This window comes from Dendropsophus ebraccatus, chromosome 3 (assembly GCF_027789765.1).
Source record: "Dendropsophus ebraccatus isolate aDenEbr1 chromosome 3, aDenEbr1.pat, whole genome shotgun sequence".
NCBI classification, from domain to species: domain Eukaryota; kingdom Metazoa; phylum Chordata; class Amphibia; order Anura; family Hylidae; genus Dendropsophus; species Dendropsophus ebraccatus.
Window position 1 is genome coordinate 100,596,516 of NC_091456.1, and position 18,396 is coordinate 100,614,911.

Consider the following 18,396-nt stretch of genomic DNA (forward strand, 5'->3'; position numbering starts at 1 on the left):
CATCGTGAAAATGAAAAATTGAAGGCTAGAACAACGTTATAGTGTAAAAAATACATTTTTCTTTTTTCACGCCACATTGTTTTGAAAATCTGTGAAGCACCTGTGGGGTCCAGATGCTCACTGCACCCCTTGTTACATTTCTTGAAGGGTCTAGTTTTCTAAATGGTGTCCCTTTAGGGGTGTTTTTTAGGTTTTGGCACCCCAGAGCCTCTGCCAACCTGAAGTGGTACAGTCAGAAATGACCAAATATAACGGAGCCATTGAAATGCACTAGGCGCTCCTTTATATCTGAGGCTTGTGGTTCCGTCAAACAGCGCAATAGGGCCACATATGGGGTATTTCTATAAACTGCAGAAACGGGGCAATCAATATTGGGGTGAATTTCTCTAGTAATAAGTTTATAAATATGAAAAATATTCGATTACAATAAAATCTCTGCACAGAAAATTAAAATTTTCAAATTTCTTACACACTTCGCTTTTATTTCTATGACTCCCCTAAAGGGTTAAAACACTTTCTGGATGTGCTTTTGCACAGTTTGGGGGGTGCAGTTTCTGAAATGGGGTGCTTTGTGGAGCTTTCTAACATACAGGCCCCTCAAATACACTTTAAACCTGAACAGGTCCCTAAAAATATCTGATTTTGAAATTTTACTGAAAATTTGGAAATTTGCTGCTTATGTTTTAAGCTTTCTATTGTCTAAAAAAAATATGAAAGATCGTTTAATAAATGCCGCCAACATAAAGTAGACATGTTGCTAATGCTATTTAATATATAATTTATGTGGTATAACCACTTTCTGTATAAGTAAAAAAGTTTCAAAGTTGGAAAAATGCATTTTTTCACAATTTTTCACGTTATTTGGGGTTTTTTCATAAATATTCGTTATAAATATCGACTCCAATTTACCAGAAATGTAAAGTACAATATGTCATGAGAAAACAATCTCAGAATCAGCCGGATAGGTAAAAGCATGCCGAAGTTATTAATGACTAAAGTGACACAGGTCATATTCATAAAATTTGTCTCTGTCATTAAGGCCATTTCAGGCTCTGTCCTTAAGGGGTTAAGTAAACAGGTAAAAAAAATTGTGTCAGTGTCCAAATATATATATGGACTTAACTGTATTATAGTATACATTATATCCCATTCCCCACGCCAGGGTAAATACACATAAAAGCCCTAAAGTATAACAGTTGAATAATAATACATCGCTTACCTCTCCCACCTGTTGGAGTGTATCTTAGATATGGTAGCTGAGGCTCAGATCCAAACATAGCCTCCTGAAAGAACAACATTTAAATCGATACAAGTTAACAGTGTAAAAAGAATATTAATTTATATTATTATATATTATGGAAAAAAGAAAATAAATTACGCTACAGTGATATGTCATGAAAGTAGGGCATTTAAGTAGAAGCATGCAATGGGGATCTCAAACAATTTATATAAAAAAAAAGAAAAAACACAACAACAACAACAACAACAACAACAACAACAACAGTGGTTGGTGTACCCAAACAAAAAATTTAACTTGTCATGTGCCCAGTTTTGTGCTAACTAGACACATGCACCAACTAGTCTGATTAAAAATCAGTGACTTTTTGCCAACGTACCAGCCGCGGCTTCAACAGTAGCTTTAGTAAGGAAAAAAAAGGGAGGGAGAGGGACAGCAACAAGTCATCTGGGCAGAGAGTGGTGACTAGTGATGGGCTGCTCTCTGCCAAACTGACTACTGCTACTACAGCAGTAGCTCTATAGTACTATGATTCTGGGAACCATATCAGCACAATTGTGCAGACAGTTCCCTTGAGGCTGGGTTCACACTACGTATATTTCAGTCAGTATTATGGTCCTCATAGCAACCAAAACTAGAAGTGGATTAAAAACACAGAAAGGATCTGTTCACACAATGGTGAAATTGAGTGGATGGCCGCCATATAACTGTAAATAACTGCCATTATTTCAATATAACAGCCGTTGTTTTAAAACAACAGCAAATATTTGCCATTAAATGGCGGCCATCCACTCAATTTCAACATTGTGTGAACAGATCCTTTCTGTGTTTTTAATCCACTCCTGGTTTTGGTTGCAATATGAGGACCACAAACTACGTATATTTCAGTCAGTATTGTGGTCCTCACATTGCAACCAAAACCAGGAGTGGATTAAAAACACAGAAAGGATGTGTTCACACAATGTTGAAATTGAGTGGATGGCCGCCATTTAATGGCAAATATTTGCTGTTATTTTAAAACAACGGCTGTTATATTGAAATAATGGCAGTTATTTACTGTTATCTGGCAGCCATCCACTCAATTTTACCATTGTATGAACAGAGCCTTTCTGTGTTTTTAATCCACTCCTGGTTTTGAATGCAATATGAGGACCACAATACTGACTGAAATATACATAGTGTGAACCCAGCCTTAAAGTGTAACTATCATTTCGAACAACTTTGCAGAAATCAAGTGATTATAAGAGATTATAAAAAAAACCTCTATATTAGATCTTATTTGACGAAAGAGCTTCCCTTTGTGTTCACAAGGCTGATTTCCTCCTTCCCTTTCTCACTTCTTATCATCACTAATAGCTGCATGATGTTCCCGGTTTACTGGCAACATTGTGTGGCTACAAGAAATGTACATGTGGAAATGTGTGCAAAGGTGGAAAGGCAGCTAAGGGAAAGCTATCAACAGTAAAGCAAAGCACAAAGCGGGCAGACTAAGGGCCCTATTCCACAGTAACGATAATCGGCTGAATCGGCCCCATTTGGCCCGATTCGGCCGATTATCGTTCGGTGACATAGAGAGAACGATCAGCCGATGATCGTGTCATCGGCTGATCGTTCATTTAGGGCCAGACCTAAAATCATCGTTCCCCCACCGCGCATCGCTACAGTTGAATAGCGGTGCACGGCGGGCGACCAACGATTTGACAGCAGCAGCAGCATACATTACCTGTCCCGCGCTCTCTATCTTCTGAATGGCCGGTCAGCTGAAGGAGCGCTCAGCCAATCACAGGCCGGGACCGCCGCGGCCTGTGATTGGCTGAGTGTGGCCTGTCAGCTGACCGGCCATTCAGAAGATAGAGCGCGCAGGACCCTGGGATGAAGACAGCGCGGAGAAGACCTGCAGGTAATTACTGCTGCTGCAAGGACATCGGCCCGTGGAATAGGACCCTTACACTGCTCATACAAGTCTATGGAGGGACTGAGTAGGAAGTTCTGAGACACATACAGAGAGGATGCAGGCTTTCTGCCCAGAGAAAACATTGGATTTACAGGCTAGGCTGGGTTCACACTACATTTTTCCTATATGTTTAACAGATCCGGTTTTTTGTTTTTTTATGGAAAACCTATACTTTTTTTGAGGGGAAAAAAAAGTTACGAAAAACACATGTATTTTCATTCTGGCATTCAAAAAAAGAATCTTTTAGACAGACAGGAAAACAGTGTGAACTCAGCCTTAGACTGTTCAGTACTGGTCCGGGAACATCTAAAGGTTTGTTACAGTGAATTAAGACTTTTTAGTAACTCCTTAAGGCTAGGTTCACACTGCGTTTTCAGCATCCGTTTAACGGATCCGTTTTTTTTAACGTCCAGAAAAATAGGGTCAGCAACGTTTTTTGGTCCGTTTTGGTCCGCCAAAAAAAACGGATCCGTTTTTTTTTTATAATGGAAGTCAATGGAAAAACGGATGTACACAAATGAATCCGTTTTTTGCAATCCGTTTTTTATGCGTTTTTTGCAAAAAAAACGGATGCGTTAAACGGATGCTGAAAACGCAGTGTGAACCTAGCCTTAAGAATTATTATTATTAATATTTATACTATAAACATATACTGTATGTATTTATTTTATAAGAAACATAGAAGATTGTTGGCAGAAAAGGACCACTGGGTCCATGTGGTTTGCCCTTTTAGTATTTCCCTTTTTTCTTAGGATAGATATATATGTCTATCCCCAGGCAGGTTTAAATTCTGTTTTTGTAGATTTACCAACCACATCTCCTGGAAGTTTGTTCCAAGCATCTATTACTCTTTCATCAGAGTAGCTTCACACACAACGTATCTGCAGCGGATTTGCTGCTCCCGCTTGCTTTGGGGCCTCCCAGCGGTCAGCCAATCAGTGCACTGCCCTGTCGACAGTGACACTTTAAAGTAATATTTTCTTACGTTGCTTCTGATCTTTCCCCCAGCTAACCTCTCACTGTGTCCTTTCATTCTTGAGTTCAATTTTTTGCTAAAAACACTTCCCTCCTGAATCTAATTTAGTCCTTTAACATACTAAAAGGTTTCGATCATGTCCCCCTTTTAAAATGAAAGGTGGAATCAGATTGGTTGCTAGAAGCAACTGGGCCATTTCTACTTCACACCAGTTTGATAAATCTCCCCTGGGGTTTTTAAATATATCCAAATTGATTATGGGTATTTGCTACAGAATTATTCTAATAATTTTTGCCGGAAAGCGGAGATTGCGGTTACATAGTAACATAGTTAAAGGAGAAGTCCGGTGAAAATTTTTATTAAAGTATTGTATTGCCCCCCAAAATTTATACAAATCACCAACATACACGTATTATGGGAAATGCTCATAAAGTGCTTTTTTTCCCTGCACTTACTACTGCATCAAGGCTTCACTTCCTGGATAACATGATGATGTCACGACCCGACTCCCAGAGCTGTGTGGGCTGTGGCTGCTGGAGAGGATGATGGCAGTGGGACACTGAGGCACACAGGGCACTGCAGGGACACTGAGCATCCCTCTGCCATCATCCTCTCCAGCAGCCAGAGCCCGCACAGCTCTGGGAGTCGGGTCGTGACATCATCATGTTATCCAGGAAGTGAAGCCTTGATGCAGTAGTAAGTGCAGGGAAAAAAAGCACTTTATAAGCATTTCCCGTAATAAGTGTATATTGGTGATTTGTATAACTTTTAGGGGGCAATACAATACTTAAAGAAAAAATTTCGGCAGACTTCTCCTTTAACCTCTTAAGGACATATGACGTACCGGTACGTCATATGTCCGCACTTGCACTTTAAAGCGGGGCCGCGCGGCGGCCCCACTTTGAAGTGCCGCGATCCCGGGTGCCGCGAGTAGCCCAGGACCGCTGCTATTAGCGGGCACAGTCTGATCGCCGTGCCCGCTAATTAGCTAATCGGAGGCAGCTGTCAAAGTTGACAGCTGCCTCCGATTACCGGAGGCAACGTTTCCCTGGTGTCTAGTGGGGGAGATCGCTCCTCCGGGACCTTGTCCCGGAGGAGCGATCTCCGTTACTGATGCCGGCCGGGGACGCGTCCAAGATGGTGCCGTCCTCGGCTCGGCACTCGTTCGTTTTCGGCTGCAGCAGCCGAAAGCAAACGAGTGCCGATCTCATGGATCTCTGCAGCATATCTATGCTGCAGAGATCTCAATGAGAGATCCAAGTGTATATACTAGAAGTCCCCCAGGGGGGCTTCTAGTATATGTGTAAAAAAAAAAAAAAAAAGTGTTGTTTATAGTAAAAAGCCCCCTCCCCTAATAAAAGTCTGAATCACCCCCCTTTTCCCAGGTTTTAAATAAAAGTAAACAAATAAATAAATAAACATGTTTGCTATCGCCGCATGCGTAATCGCCCAAACTATTAATCACATTCCTGATCTCGTACGGTAAACGGCGTCAGCGCAAAAAAATCCCAAAGTGCAAAATTGCGCATTTTTGGTCGCATTAAATCCAGAAAAAATGTAATAAAAAGCGATCAAAAAGACGTATATGGGCAATCAAGGTACCGATAGAAAGATCACATCATGGCGCAAAAAATTACACCTCGCACAGCCCCATAGACCAAAGGATAAAAGCGCTATAAGCCTGGGAATGGAGCGATTTTAAGGAACGTATATTGGTTAACAACGGTTTGAATTTTTTACAGGCCATCAGATACAATATAAGTTATACATGTTATATATCGTTTTAATCGTAACAACTTGAGGAACATGCATAACAAGTCAGTTTTACCCCAGGGCGAATGGCGTAAAAACACATTTCCCCCAAATAAAAGAAATGCGTTTTTTTTTTTCAATTTCACCACACTTTGAATTTTTTTCTGGTTTCGCAGTGTACTTTATGCAAAAATTCAGCCTGTAATTGCAAAGTACAATTAGTGACGCAAAAAATAAGGGGTCATGTGGGTTTCTAGGTGGAAAAATGCAAGTGCTATGACCTTTTAAACACAAGGAGGAAAAACCGAAAACGTAAAATCGAAAATGGGCCATGTCCTTAAAGGGTTAATATGGTTATAAGATGATAAGAATCCATCAAGGTCAACCTAGAGCAACCCTGTGTTGATCCAGAGGAAGGCAAAACCCCTATGAGGCAGATGACAGTATCTCCATCACAGGGAGAAAATTCCTTTCCGACTTCAATTGCAATCAGAATAATCCCTGGATCAACGTATAATCAGAGATCTAATGCCCATAACCTATTAACTTATAACTTAATATTATATTTTTTTTTAAGAAAAGCATCCAGGCCTTCTCTGTGGCAGAGTTCCCCAGTCTCACTGCTCTTACAGTAAAGAATCCGCATCTGTGCTGATGGTGAAATCTTCTTTCCTCTAGTCTAGACATAGAGGATGCCCCCTTGTCATTGTTACAGACCTAGGAGTAAAACAGTCATCAGAAAGATCTCTGTACTGTCCGTTCACTTATCTGTGATCAGAGGTCTTCTCCCAGTTTCCTAGGATTGGATCCAGCTTATCCCGAGCACCCGGGGTGAAGTAACAGGGAGCAGAGCAGCGCTAAAAGGCGGACGGCTTAATGAGCGGAGCGCAGATCAAACAAAGTGCTTTGTTTAGATGAGCGATTCGCTCATCTCTAATCTATTGTTGAAAGCAAATGTACCACTAGGTACTTTTTTCTTTTTTTTAACAAGAACAGACAGGCGGTTCTTGCACACGGTGCCTGTCTGTTGCTGAGCACTGGCCGAGCATGAAGAACTGGTGGCGGGCCCGCTGGTCCCCAGTGTGATAATTTCCCCTCTTTAACATGGCTCCATTAGAATCAATTCTTCTTCCCATGTTGTGCCACTTCAGTTACCTTGCCTCCCTACATCTGTCTCTGTGAATCTGACACCATTTAAAGATCTCCGCTTCTCCAAAGTCTGGACCCAGTGTGGTTCGTAATTCATTTGAAGCCAGAAGTTCGAGTATCGATAGAGACTATCGATGTGCGACACTCATTTTGATCCAACTGGGGTCGCGCACATTAACAACCAGGCATGGTCCTCCCTATGGATACCTGTAATGGCCCAGAAAGGTATTTACTGTCAGGCCTCTGGAGATGTATTGTTGCTATTGGCAACCTTAGACAGTCTGTATTGGGACCTATGTATTTGCTGCTTTTTCCTAACTCTCTTATGGAGATAGTGTTTTCTGTCATATATTTATTCAATATGTTGTTATGTATTAGGGTATAAACACACACACACCGTATACGCAGCGTATTTACTGCTGCGATACGCAGCAAATACGCAACAGATTAGATCTAAATAACTGAACACAGCATCAAATCTGCACCATCAAATCTGCTGCGTATATGGTGTGTGTGTTTGTACCCTTAATCGCTAATAATACAAGTGTTGAGCTTGATCAGTGCTCCTCCCCTGCAACCTATCACACTCTAGTGATTGACCAGGGGAAAGCTAGCTCCGCCCACCTCCTACCCAGAAGGGCTGTGCGGTCTCCTCAGTGACAGTTGGTAGTCTGGTATTGCCAGAGTCACATCTAACCTCCCTGCATCACCTTACTAATCCTGTCAGACTCCATCTTCACCCCCCTAACCTGTTTCCAGTCAGCCATAAAGGACTAATACTTGTCTCCAAAGTCTCCGCAGGACATCCTCTGTATTTATTAGTGCCTGCTGTCGGATTGGTGAAGTGATAGAGGGTCTCCCATTCACCGTCCACATCTTCCTGACTTCCAAGTCAGTGTGTCCATGCGTCTTCCTCGTACATGACAGCGAGCGTTGACAGCGTCAAGTCTCTTCAGTAACTTCAAGTACCTATTCACAAGTACCTTATAAAGGCTGGAAAACCGCAAAGTCCCTGGAACAGATCTGTCTTCTTGAAACCCTATTTATCCATCAAGTCTAAGCTATAGTAAACAAGGTAACTCTCCCCCTGAAGCTAAGGACTAAGCTAAGGACTTCTAAGTTGTCCTTCAAGTAAAGTCTTAATATACTTTCACTGCTATTGGGTGAAGACTTTTATTAAAAATTATATGTCCCTGCGTGTATGCTGAAGAAGACAAGGGCCCCAACACCCTCGGACCCCACCGTGACAGGAAGGTTTCAGAAGGTTAACCCTAAGGTTGCACTACACCACCCAGCACATATCACCGCACAACACCAAAGGAACATTATATACCCATACTTGCGGTTGCAAGTAGATGGTATGCTGATCTGCGTCCAGACTTCGTAACAGGTACACTTGTACAACAATGCTATCTTCTTGCTCTAAAGTATGATGCTGCACAGGAAGACTGGGACCTAGGATACTTGAAGCACCTTTGGTAGTAATTATAGCCCAGTCTTCTTGGGTAGGATGCCACAAGTTTTTTCTGCCATTCTTCTCTGCCAATCCTCTCAAACTGCTAGTCATTTTTAAGTTTGGAAATCAGGTCTCTGGCTGGGCCAATCAAGGACATATAGAGAGTTGTTCCAAAGCCACTCGCCTGAACTTTACTCTACTCAGCTTCCTTTCAACCCTGACCATCCTCCCTGTTTCAAGCGCTGGAAAACATCCCTTCAGCATGATGCTGCCACCACCATGATTGATTGGAATGTTAATGAATAGAGGAGAAGAAGTTTCCTCCAGACATGACTCTTAGCATTAAGGCCATAAAGAGTTCCATCCTAATTTCATCAGACCAGATAATCCTGCTCCTTAGTCTTTTTTTTTTTTTTTTGCAAATTTGAATAAATTATCAAAAAGTTGAATTTACGTAAGCAATGTACAAATAAAAAGTACAGATTATGGTGAAAAAAATTGCGCCATAAATAGCCCCATAGACCTATAAGGTTCAGAATAGAGCAATTTTAGTGTCACTTTCATCATAACTTTCTAAATCTAAATCAACAGTAGATGTGATATAAAGCAAGTCTGCAATTTACATTCTTTTTTTTTTTTTTGTTATCATGGAAAATACAGGAAGTCCTGTGTTTCCCAGGTCTTCTGAGCACTCACAGAGAAGGCAGTCACGTGACCAACACATTGAGCCGTGACACTCTGTACTGGCTGGACTTCATGTGTTTTTGGTGCTGCTGGTGGTAACGGGGTGGGGGCAATGGTGGGGAAGCTGGTACTACTAGGGGGGTGAGGGTGAGGAGGCTGGTGCTGCTAGTGGTAAAGGGGTGGGACAGCTGGTGTTGTAAACACTTAGTCTATTTTTCGAATAAGCATAACAGCTTTAGTGCAATTAAAGGGTACCTATCATTTGGAGCGGGCGGCAGAATACGCCACAAAAATACTGTTGGTGGGCTGTCTGTTCGGGCATCTGCCGGGGACAGAGTTCTTCCGGCTCGGCCTCTGATTGCATTGTGCCCGGCCACTGGCAGGGTTTTTGTGGTGCATCCTGCTGCCCACTTCACATGATAGGTACCCTTGAAACAAGAAAAAAAAATCAGCAGTTTGGCCTGCCCAAATAGGTGAGGCTTTCAAAAGGGGTTCGGCTAATAAATGGGGCATTTCATAATTATTGTTCAATTATTATCAGGGTTATGTGTTCAATTAACCTTAACATGGATTTAGGGCAATATTGCCCAGACATACCTCATAATTAAAGAGGATGTACCACCAGGTACGTCCTCTTTAACCTGACACAGGGATAGAACGGCGCCGTGACGGGGAAGCCGGTGCCGCAGTCCGTCTTTCGAACCACGGTCCAGTTCCCCCGTACGGCGCCATTCTTTCCACAGTTGCCGGCCGATTCTCAAGCAGTGGAGGTAGGCCGGTCCGCCCCCAGTGGGAGGGAATTCCCTCCCCTCTATGACGTGGCTCCGTTAGAATCAAAGGAGCCGCGTCATAGAGGGTAGGGAATTCCCTCCCACTGGGGGTGGGCCGGCCTACCTCCAGTGCTTGAGCACCAGCCGGTAACCGTGGAAAGAATGGCGCCATACGGGGGAACCGGGGCGCGGTTCGAAAAACAGACCGCGGCACCGACTTCCCCGTCACGTCGCCGTTCTATCCCTGTGTCAGGTTTAAGAGAACGTACCTGGTGGTACATCCTCTTTAATTAGTCAAAGGGGGAATTTACATGTTCTGTGAATATGGTCCATGCAAGGAAAAATGTGATACAGACCATAATTTAACAATACTGTTCCTGCATATTTCCATCTACACCAATACGGTGCCAACAAAAGCTACAGATCATGGCACAAAAAAAGAGCAGCCAAACACCCCTGTAGGTGGAAAAATAAATAAGCCATAATTTGGGGGGGGGGGGGGGGAGAGAAGGGAGGAAATTGTTTTACTGTTTTCTGACCAAACACTATTTTTTACACAGACACCCGAGCAATGGAAATATTAAAGTTCCTGTATAAATGCTTGTGTCACAGCCCAGCTGCACTCCAGTGCCGCCATTTTGTGTTGTGAGGTCAGCTTGCAGCGGGCTTCTTTTCTGTATGGATGTGCCACACTCTGCTTTTGAGTCAACGCTTGTACTCTTGTGACAAGTGGGCATAAAACGGACGGAGCAGCGCAATTGGCCCTGTGACGTCCACAGTTAGGTCACATGATATTCTTGGATTCATTCAACCAGGAATATCATGTGACCTAACTGTGGATGTCACAGGGGAGATGGGGCCAATGGCTCCATTCTGCCGGCTGTACTCTCGCTTGTCACAAGAGTATGGTATACAAGCGCAGTCTCAGAAGAGGAGGGTGGCACATCCATGCAGAAGAGGCGCCCAATGCAAGCTGACATCACAAAATGGTGGCGCTGAAATGCAGCCGGGTTGTGACTCAAACATTTATAGAACTCAAATACTTCCATCGCTCTTAGCGGCACAAAAAGTGAGATGACAAGACATAGAATGTAATTCAATGCTATTGGAAAGTTGTATAGGTTTGGGTTCTATGTGTCTGTGTAAAACAGGGTTGCTCAACCTGCGGTACACGTACCACAAGGGGTACACGGAAGCAGATGCAGACGGCAATGAAGGAGAAGGAGCTAAAGACACAATTGTTGGCACCTGCATTGTGTGTGCCCTCACTGTGCACACTGTGCTGCTGCAGTGTGGGGCTGGTGGTGGTCGGGAAGGAGAAGAAGGCCTGTGTGCTGCGGTTCCCAGGTTGTAGCTGCTTCCTGTGGGACCCGATTACCGTGCAGTACAAGTTCTGATGGCCCTGTCTGCGGGGGGGCCCAGGAGACACTGCCAGGTTCAAAGGCATCCGGCAAACAAGTGTCTCCCAGGGCAAAGTTTGTGGAGGCTGGGGAGAACCGATGGATGATGGAGGTTACCGAGCTTTCCCAGCATCCTGTACTCAGTATGATGTGGTCACTGAGCATTCCCAGCATCCTGTACTCAGTATGATGGCGGTGACCCAGCTTTCCCATCTTGTACCCAGTATGATAGTGGATACAGAGAGATAGATCATGATATTAACATATGAGGTAGATTGATAGATTCAATAGGAAACAGATATCTAGAAGCTCATGACGTATCTTGTATCACACACACGTACCATCCCAGCATGAGAACACAACCAGCTATCACTTTGTAATGTCTAAAAGCTTATTACCTTCACCACAATTATGTCTAGGCAAAGATAGTCTGATTAAAGGAGTTCTCCAGGATTAAAAAATACATAGTTGCTTTCTTTCAAAATCAGCACAATATCTGCAGGATTGTGTGTGGTATTACAATTTGGCTCTATTCTCTTTAGTGGAATGAGCTGCAACACCACACCCAAACTGAGGACAGGGGACCCACTCAGACTCACTCGCCCCGCCTAGGCTCAATCCCTAGCTATGCCCCTGGATGTAGGTAATGCCCCGACATGGTAATGCTACCCGGAGCGAGACAACTCCCAGCATGCCCAGACAGTTGTAATCTTTTCACCATTTTTGTTGCATTTTGTCTGGATTCTAATTGGGAGACATGGGAATTCCTCAAGCAAGACAAAACACATGTTAAAATACAAAAAAAAATACAGCTTCTGTTTACTTGATCTAGGAAAGCTGTTCGACCAGTAGTAGCTGCTTCTCACCAGGCTTTCCAAGGCTCCTGCATGGCTATCCTATTTGATAAGTACGGTACCCTGGGTGTAGTGACAGGAGGGGTGACTGTATTCTGGGCACAGTGACAGGAGGGGTGACTGTATCCTGAGCACAGTGACAGGAGGGGTGACTGTACCTTGGGCGCAGTGACAGATGGGGTGACTGTACCCTGGGCGCAGTGACAGGTTAGGTGACTGTACCCTGGACGCAGTGACAGGAGGAGCCATCCCAGCTTAAGTGCAATTAACCAAGAAAACACCAGTTACTTATTTAGATCGGGGAAAAAATGCCCATATGCCCACTTTGACGCCAGCTTTTACACACAGAACCACTTTGGGCCAGGCTGGACTCTTTCGGGTGTGATGCCTATACCTCTGTGTAATATCAGTGTGACACCAATTGCCAAAAATCGTTTTTTGTTTTTTTTAATCACAATTTTGTGTTTTTTTTCTTTGATGCTGATTTTATGCCAACCACCAGGTAGTTTGGGCCATTTTCAACTGCATTCTCTTAAGGGGAATTCACTTATGGGTAAATTATGATTAATATAAAATCTCTGCAGAAAAATGGCTGAAAAATCCTGTGAATAAGTAACCAACTTCGGCAAAGTACAGTAAATTGAAATCTGTTGTAAATGCGGTACACATGAATGCAGCTTTAAAGAGTCACTGTCGTATTTTTTTTTTTTTGCAGAAATCAATAGTCCAGGCGATTTTAAGAAACTTTGTAATTGGGTTTATTAGCCAAATCTGCCATTATCTGCATGTAAAAAGCCTCTTTTTCATCCACTCTGAAAAATCTGAAAATTGTGACTTGTTGCAGGAGACGTCCCCTGTCTGTTCTAGGGAGAGGGGAGGGGGGAGGAGGAAGGAGGGAGTTAGCCGGCAGCAGAAAGCAGATAACAGAGGATTACAGGCACGGAGCTGGGTGACAGCTGTAATCGGAGCTCAGACAGGTCACTGGTGATGGTCAGTAGAGATATCCCGTGAGGGATTTGTAGATTAACTCTTTGTTGTCCTGTTTTGGTCTTTTCTTTAGCTCTCTCCATAGGAGAACAATGAAGACAGGGGGGAGAGCTTCAAACTGCTTTTTCATGATAAAAATGCATTTTTCGGATAATAAACCCAATTACAAAGTTTCTTAAAATCGCCTGGACTATTGATTTCTGCAAAAAAAAATTTCACGACAGTGACACTTTAAGGGGTTAAAAATAGTCATCCAAACAACATTTACCTCAGCTCTCATTTCAGACTCCACTGTCCAGTCATCTGGAGCTGTTAAAAGAAAAACATACATATGGTATGTGCAGGAATAAACATAAATGACTCAAGATACTGCAAATGGTGTGCCCTAGCAAATGAGTCTATGCAGCCAAGCTAATACTAAAGTAATGTGTACAAAGTGCTGCTCCTTAAAATTTCTTAGGTGCTGTTTACATCTTTTTTTGCTCTTACAAATACAAAAGACGCATTAAAAATCTATTTAAAAAAATGTAATGAAAAGCACTGCGAACAGTCATAGCGATATTCGTTGATGTGACTACTAACATTATAACACGTTACACAAGAACATGATTTTCACCAAGTAAAGTGTCAGTTCCTGAGTTGGGGGGGTGGGGGGCACTATTAAAAAAAAAAAAAAAAAAAGACCTTTACATTAAAACAGCTTAAAACGAGACTTTAAAGAGCCTGGCTTCAGGTCTACTTCAGGTCTACGAGGTAGAACATTGTCACGGAGAACCAGCAACATACCCTTCATAATGCTCTGTGTGTATGTAAGCGCTCACTTGGTTGTTGCCGAATCTTGCCTTAGGTACAGTATAATAGAAATTGATGATACAACTGCGGCCAGCTTTTTCTCTGGAATGAGCACCCCATATTCAAACTGATAACTACATATAAACCTAAATAGATTGCCAGCATTCACATTTTCTTTGTTCAGGCATATACGACAGAGCAGAATGTATTTCAGCTTTTTCCAACAGAACAATTAACAGTGAACTTGTTAAGTGATTCATGCCACCCTATCTGACAGAGGGAAACAAAGTGACCTTGGGAATATGCATATTTACATGATTTGGGAAAGGATATGTAAGTAAAGAGTAAACCTTGGCTGGACTCATAGGAGAGACAGCGAGATTCTTGCTTACCCCAAGATTGTGGTGCTAAGCATAGGGTATTCTCGGTCCTGTTACTCACGCTTTTTCTTTCAGTGATATATTACTTATAACCCTTTTGATGTTGCACTTTATATGATTGCACTTTATTATATATGTGTTGCCCCTTATCATAGAATTGGAAGCAGGACTAGACTGGACCACAGGGGAATATACCAGTGTGCCTCTGAGCTAGAGAGAGCCCCCTCTCACCAGGGATACAGTAAAAGGCTGCGTTTCTGTGGCTGGCAGGTCACAATCATCTTGCCACTTGTGTCCTGTGTCAGCATTGCAGCAGACCCATCTTCTCCCTCCCTGGGCCCAACTGGTTACATTTGGTCCCACAAAAAACAAGCCCCTATACGGCCCTGTCACCAGAAAAATAAAAGCATGATGGCTCTTAGAAGGTAAACAATAAAATTTGCTGCAACATTAAAGAACAACTCCAGAAAGACCCTTTTTTGCAATATGGCCAGGGAGGGGGTTGGTGAAAACAAAAACATTCCACTGATGAGCCCTCGACACCTTCAACATTGATTTAATGTATTACTACTGTAAAGGATTTATATTATGCATGAGTAGAAGTTTATATTAGGCTGGGTTTACATATATAAGTTGGCATCAGTTGCGTTTTTTGTCTCAAAACTGACCACAACTGATGCCAAAAATGCATCAGTTGCCATCAGTTTTTCTATCCTTCTTTTCATTAAAAACCATCAGTTTCCATCAGTTGTCATCAGTTCCCATCAGTTGTCACAAGTTGCTCTCATCAGTTGACATTTTTTTTTTCCCAAGTATGTTTTCCTGTCATTTTCAATGGGATTTGCGGGGGAGTGCACGGGGGCTATATACTACGGGAGCTCACAGGGGGCTATATACTACAAGGGCAGAGCGCACAGGGGGGCTATATGGGAGGGGGAGAGCACACAGGGGGGCTAATTGGGAGGGGGAGAGCGCACATGGGGGGCTATATACTATTGGGGGAGAGCGCACAGGGAGGCTGTATACTAATTGGGGGAGCTCACAGGGGGCCTATATGGGAGGGGGAGAGCGCACAGGGGGGCTAATTGGGAGGGGGAGAGCGCACAGGGGGGCTAATTGGGAGGGGGAGAGTGCACATGGGGGGTTATATACTATTGGGGAGAGCGCACAGGGAGGCTGTATACTATTGGGGGAGAGCGCACAGGGAGGCTGTATTTTAATTGGGGGAGCTCACAGGGGGCCTATATGGGAGGGGGAGAGCGCACAGGGGGGGCTAATTGGGAGGGGGAGAGCGCACATGGGGGGCTATATACTACTGGGGAAGAGCACACAGGGAAGCTAAATATTACTGGGGGGGGCAACAGGGGCGCTATATACTACTGGAGGAGAAACAGGGGGGACGATATACTACTGGGGGACCAGGGGGGGACTATAGGGGAGGGGGAGAGCACACGGGGGGAGAGATATGTTTATTTTGTGCTACTATTTGCCTGAACGCCGGATGCCAGAGCCGAACGGCATGCGTCTTGCCCAGAGAGGCATCCGGCTCTCTATTCAATTGAATTGGTGCGGCGCCGCATTGAAAACAATGGGATCAGTTCAATGATGCGTTTCCCTCCGGATGGAAACGCCGCCGCACCGCCGGACATATGTAAACCCGGCCTTAAAAGGGGTACTCCAGAGGAACAAAAATGTTTTTAAATCAACTGGTGCCAGAAAGATAAACAGATTTGTAAATTACTTCTATTTAAAAATCTCCAGTCTTCTAGCTTTTGTATGTCCTGCAGGAAGTGGTGTATTCTGCCCAATCTGACAAGGTGCCCTCTGCTGCCACCTCTTTCCATGACAGGAACTGTCTAAAGCAGAAGAGGATTTGAGGATTTGCTACTGCTCTGGACAGTTCCAAGGCTTGAGATTTTTAAACAGAGGTAATTTACAAATCTGTATTACTTTCTGATACCAGCTGACTTTTTTTCCTCAGGAGTACCCCCTTTGTTTAGGACTTTATATACCTTGTGTGTTTTTAAATTATTTGTAGGAAGGCCTGTTGTTTTTCGATTAATTGTAAAAAAGGTATTTTGGTTACCAGTTCATTGTCATAACTATGAGGGTGCGTTCACACTATGAAATCTGCGTAGATAAATTCCTGCGGACCCCGCACGCTCCTAAATTAATCTCCACCCGCCTGCTCAGGAGGAATTGACATGTCTCTGTTTCTGTTTTGTACATGTTTTTATTTTATTGGAACCAATAAAAGTTAGGTTTTAAGGTGTTTTTTTTTTTTTTTTTTTTTTGTGGTTACACATTTACTCCCTGAATCCGTGTCTATATTGGCTTGTGACAGTCGGTATCTATATATACAATTTAGAAAAATTGTCTGCAAAAGTCTCAGACTTACAGTCAGCAAAACGTGGGGAGAGTTCAGTGGACCCTCCTGAAGTCAAGGAGGGAGACATCTGTGCAGGTTCAGTGGACCCTTCCTCCTGAAAAATATATAAATAATCTTAGCTCAATATCTTCTATGTTACAATATTTGTTATAAAAATGTATTCCCTTTGCTGCAGTGTCTTACCGGCTGTAGAAAACCAATAGGTTGTGTGGTTTCAGGTTGAGTATTATCTACTTCACTGTCTGATAAACAATCTGAATTGTCATAGCCATAAAATGCCAATAAGTCATGAAATTCAGCCTCCGTTTCCTAAAAAACAAACAAGAATATGTTTAGTAAAATGATACCCCATAATAAAACTAGCTTCTATTCCCTTCTTACCTGTGTGTCCCCAGTGGCCCACAATGGTTCCTGCTCCTCCTGCGCCAGGATCTCAGCTATTCTTAACCCTTTTTGAAAGGAGACCACTGAAGGATAAGGAAGTTACAAAGGTTACAGACTTGAATGAAATACAAGTACTTAGTACATGAAGCTAAATGGTGGCCCGACAACACACATCAGTCACAGCATTTCCATTTGAACCTCAAAGGTAACCAGTCAGTTGAAGCAAATCTGTTCCGGCATGTACCCACCCCGAAACCACCAATACTGTTTTGTACACTTCTTTACGCCATGTCTGATCCTGGGGTTGGCCTTTCTTCCGGGGCCATTATCCTGGTAGAAAAACACTTTATTCACACAATGCAGGGAATCAATGAGGCCGTTCTCTCACAGATGCTCTAGGCTTCTCCTCATCGACTCCCTGCCCAAATAAAACTTGTTTTTTGACAAAATACCGGCCCCAGGACATGGTGTGATAAAGTGTACAAAACCGTACTGGCAGTTTGAGGGTAGGTTCCTGGCGTTATAGATGAGCGAATCGCTGATCTAAACTAAGCAAATCGCTTCGTTTGATCAGCACTCTGCACATCAAGCCGCCAGCCTTTCAGCACTGCTCTGCTTCCTGCCACTCCACCCAGGATCTTGGATAAAGTATGGATCCAATCCTAGGAAACGTCTCCCAGTTTCCCAGGATTGGATCCAGCTTTTCCTTGGCACCCGGGGTGGAGCAGCAGGGAGCAAAGCAGCGCTGAAAGGCCGGCTGCATGATGAGTGGAGCGCTGAACAAAGTGATTTACTTTGTTTAGATCAGTGATTCATCATCTCTACCCAGCATTAGATTTGCTTTTGGTTATGCCTTGAGAACTGCCCCCTAAAAGCAGATAGCCTGCGACTGCAAAAGAATCACCACTGCTGTTGCCATGCGCACATGACTGATTTTTCTCTCTCACTGAATAGAAAAACATTGTTAATCATTGGGAGTGGGTGAGACAGTGACAACTTTTTCCAGGCTACGCTGCCTACTTCAGGTCTAGGTTCCCTATCTCTGCACTACATGCAGCATAAATGAGAGATTACAGTCCCTATGTTTTCCTCAAGCAGCAATTCCCGCAGAACATAACATCAATAGAGGAAGGTAAAAGAGGACTGCAGCAGGGACCAAAAGACTGGACAGTAGTGAGAAAGTGGGAGAGGTGAGTATACAGGTTTTTTTTTTCTAGAATGCACAGGTAGGG

The 18,396-nt window shown here is 43.4% G+C and overlaps 1 protein-coding gene across 1 annotated transcript in view; it reads right to left on the bottom strand.

Moving 5' to 3' along the window:
* Positions 1-18,396, bottom strand: part of MIER2 (MIER family member 2) — a 70,771-nt gene that overhangs the window by 31,772 nt on the left and 20,603 nt on the right. Inside the window, exons 2-6 of the mRNA XM_069964441.1 lie at positions 17,162-17,247; positions 16,964-17,089; positions 16,790-16,874; positions 13,488-13,528; positions 1,220-1,283 (exon numbers count right to left, since the gene is read on the bottom strand). Of these exons, the coding sequence (XP_069820542.1) occupies positions 1,220-1,283; positions 13,488-13,528; positions 16,790-16,874; positions 16,964-17,089; positions 17,162-17,247 (402 nt within the window). The remainder of the gene's footprint in view (positions 1-1,219; positions 1,284-13,487; positions 13,529-16,789; positions 16,875-16,963; positions 17,090-17,161; positions 17,248-18,396) is intronic.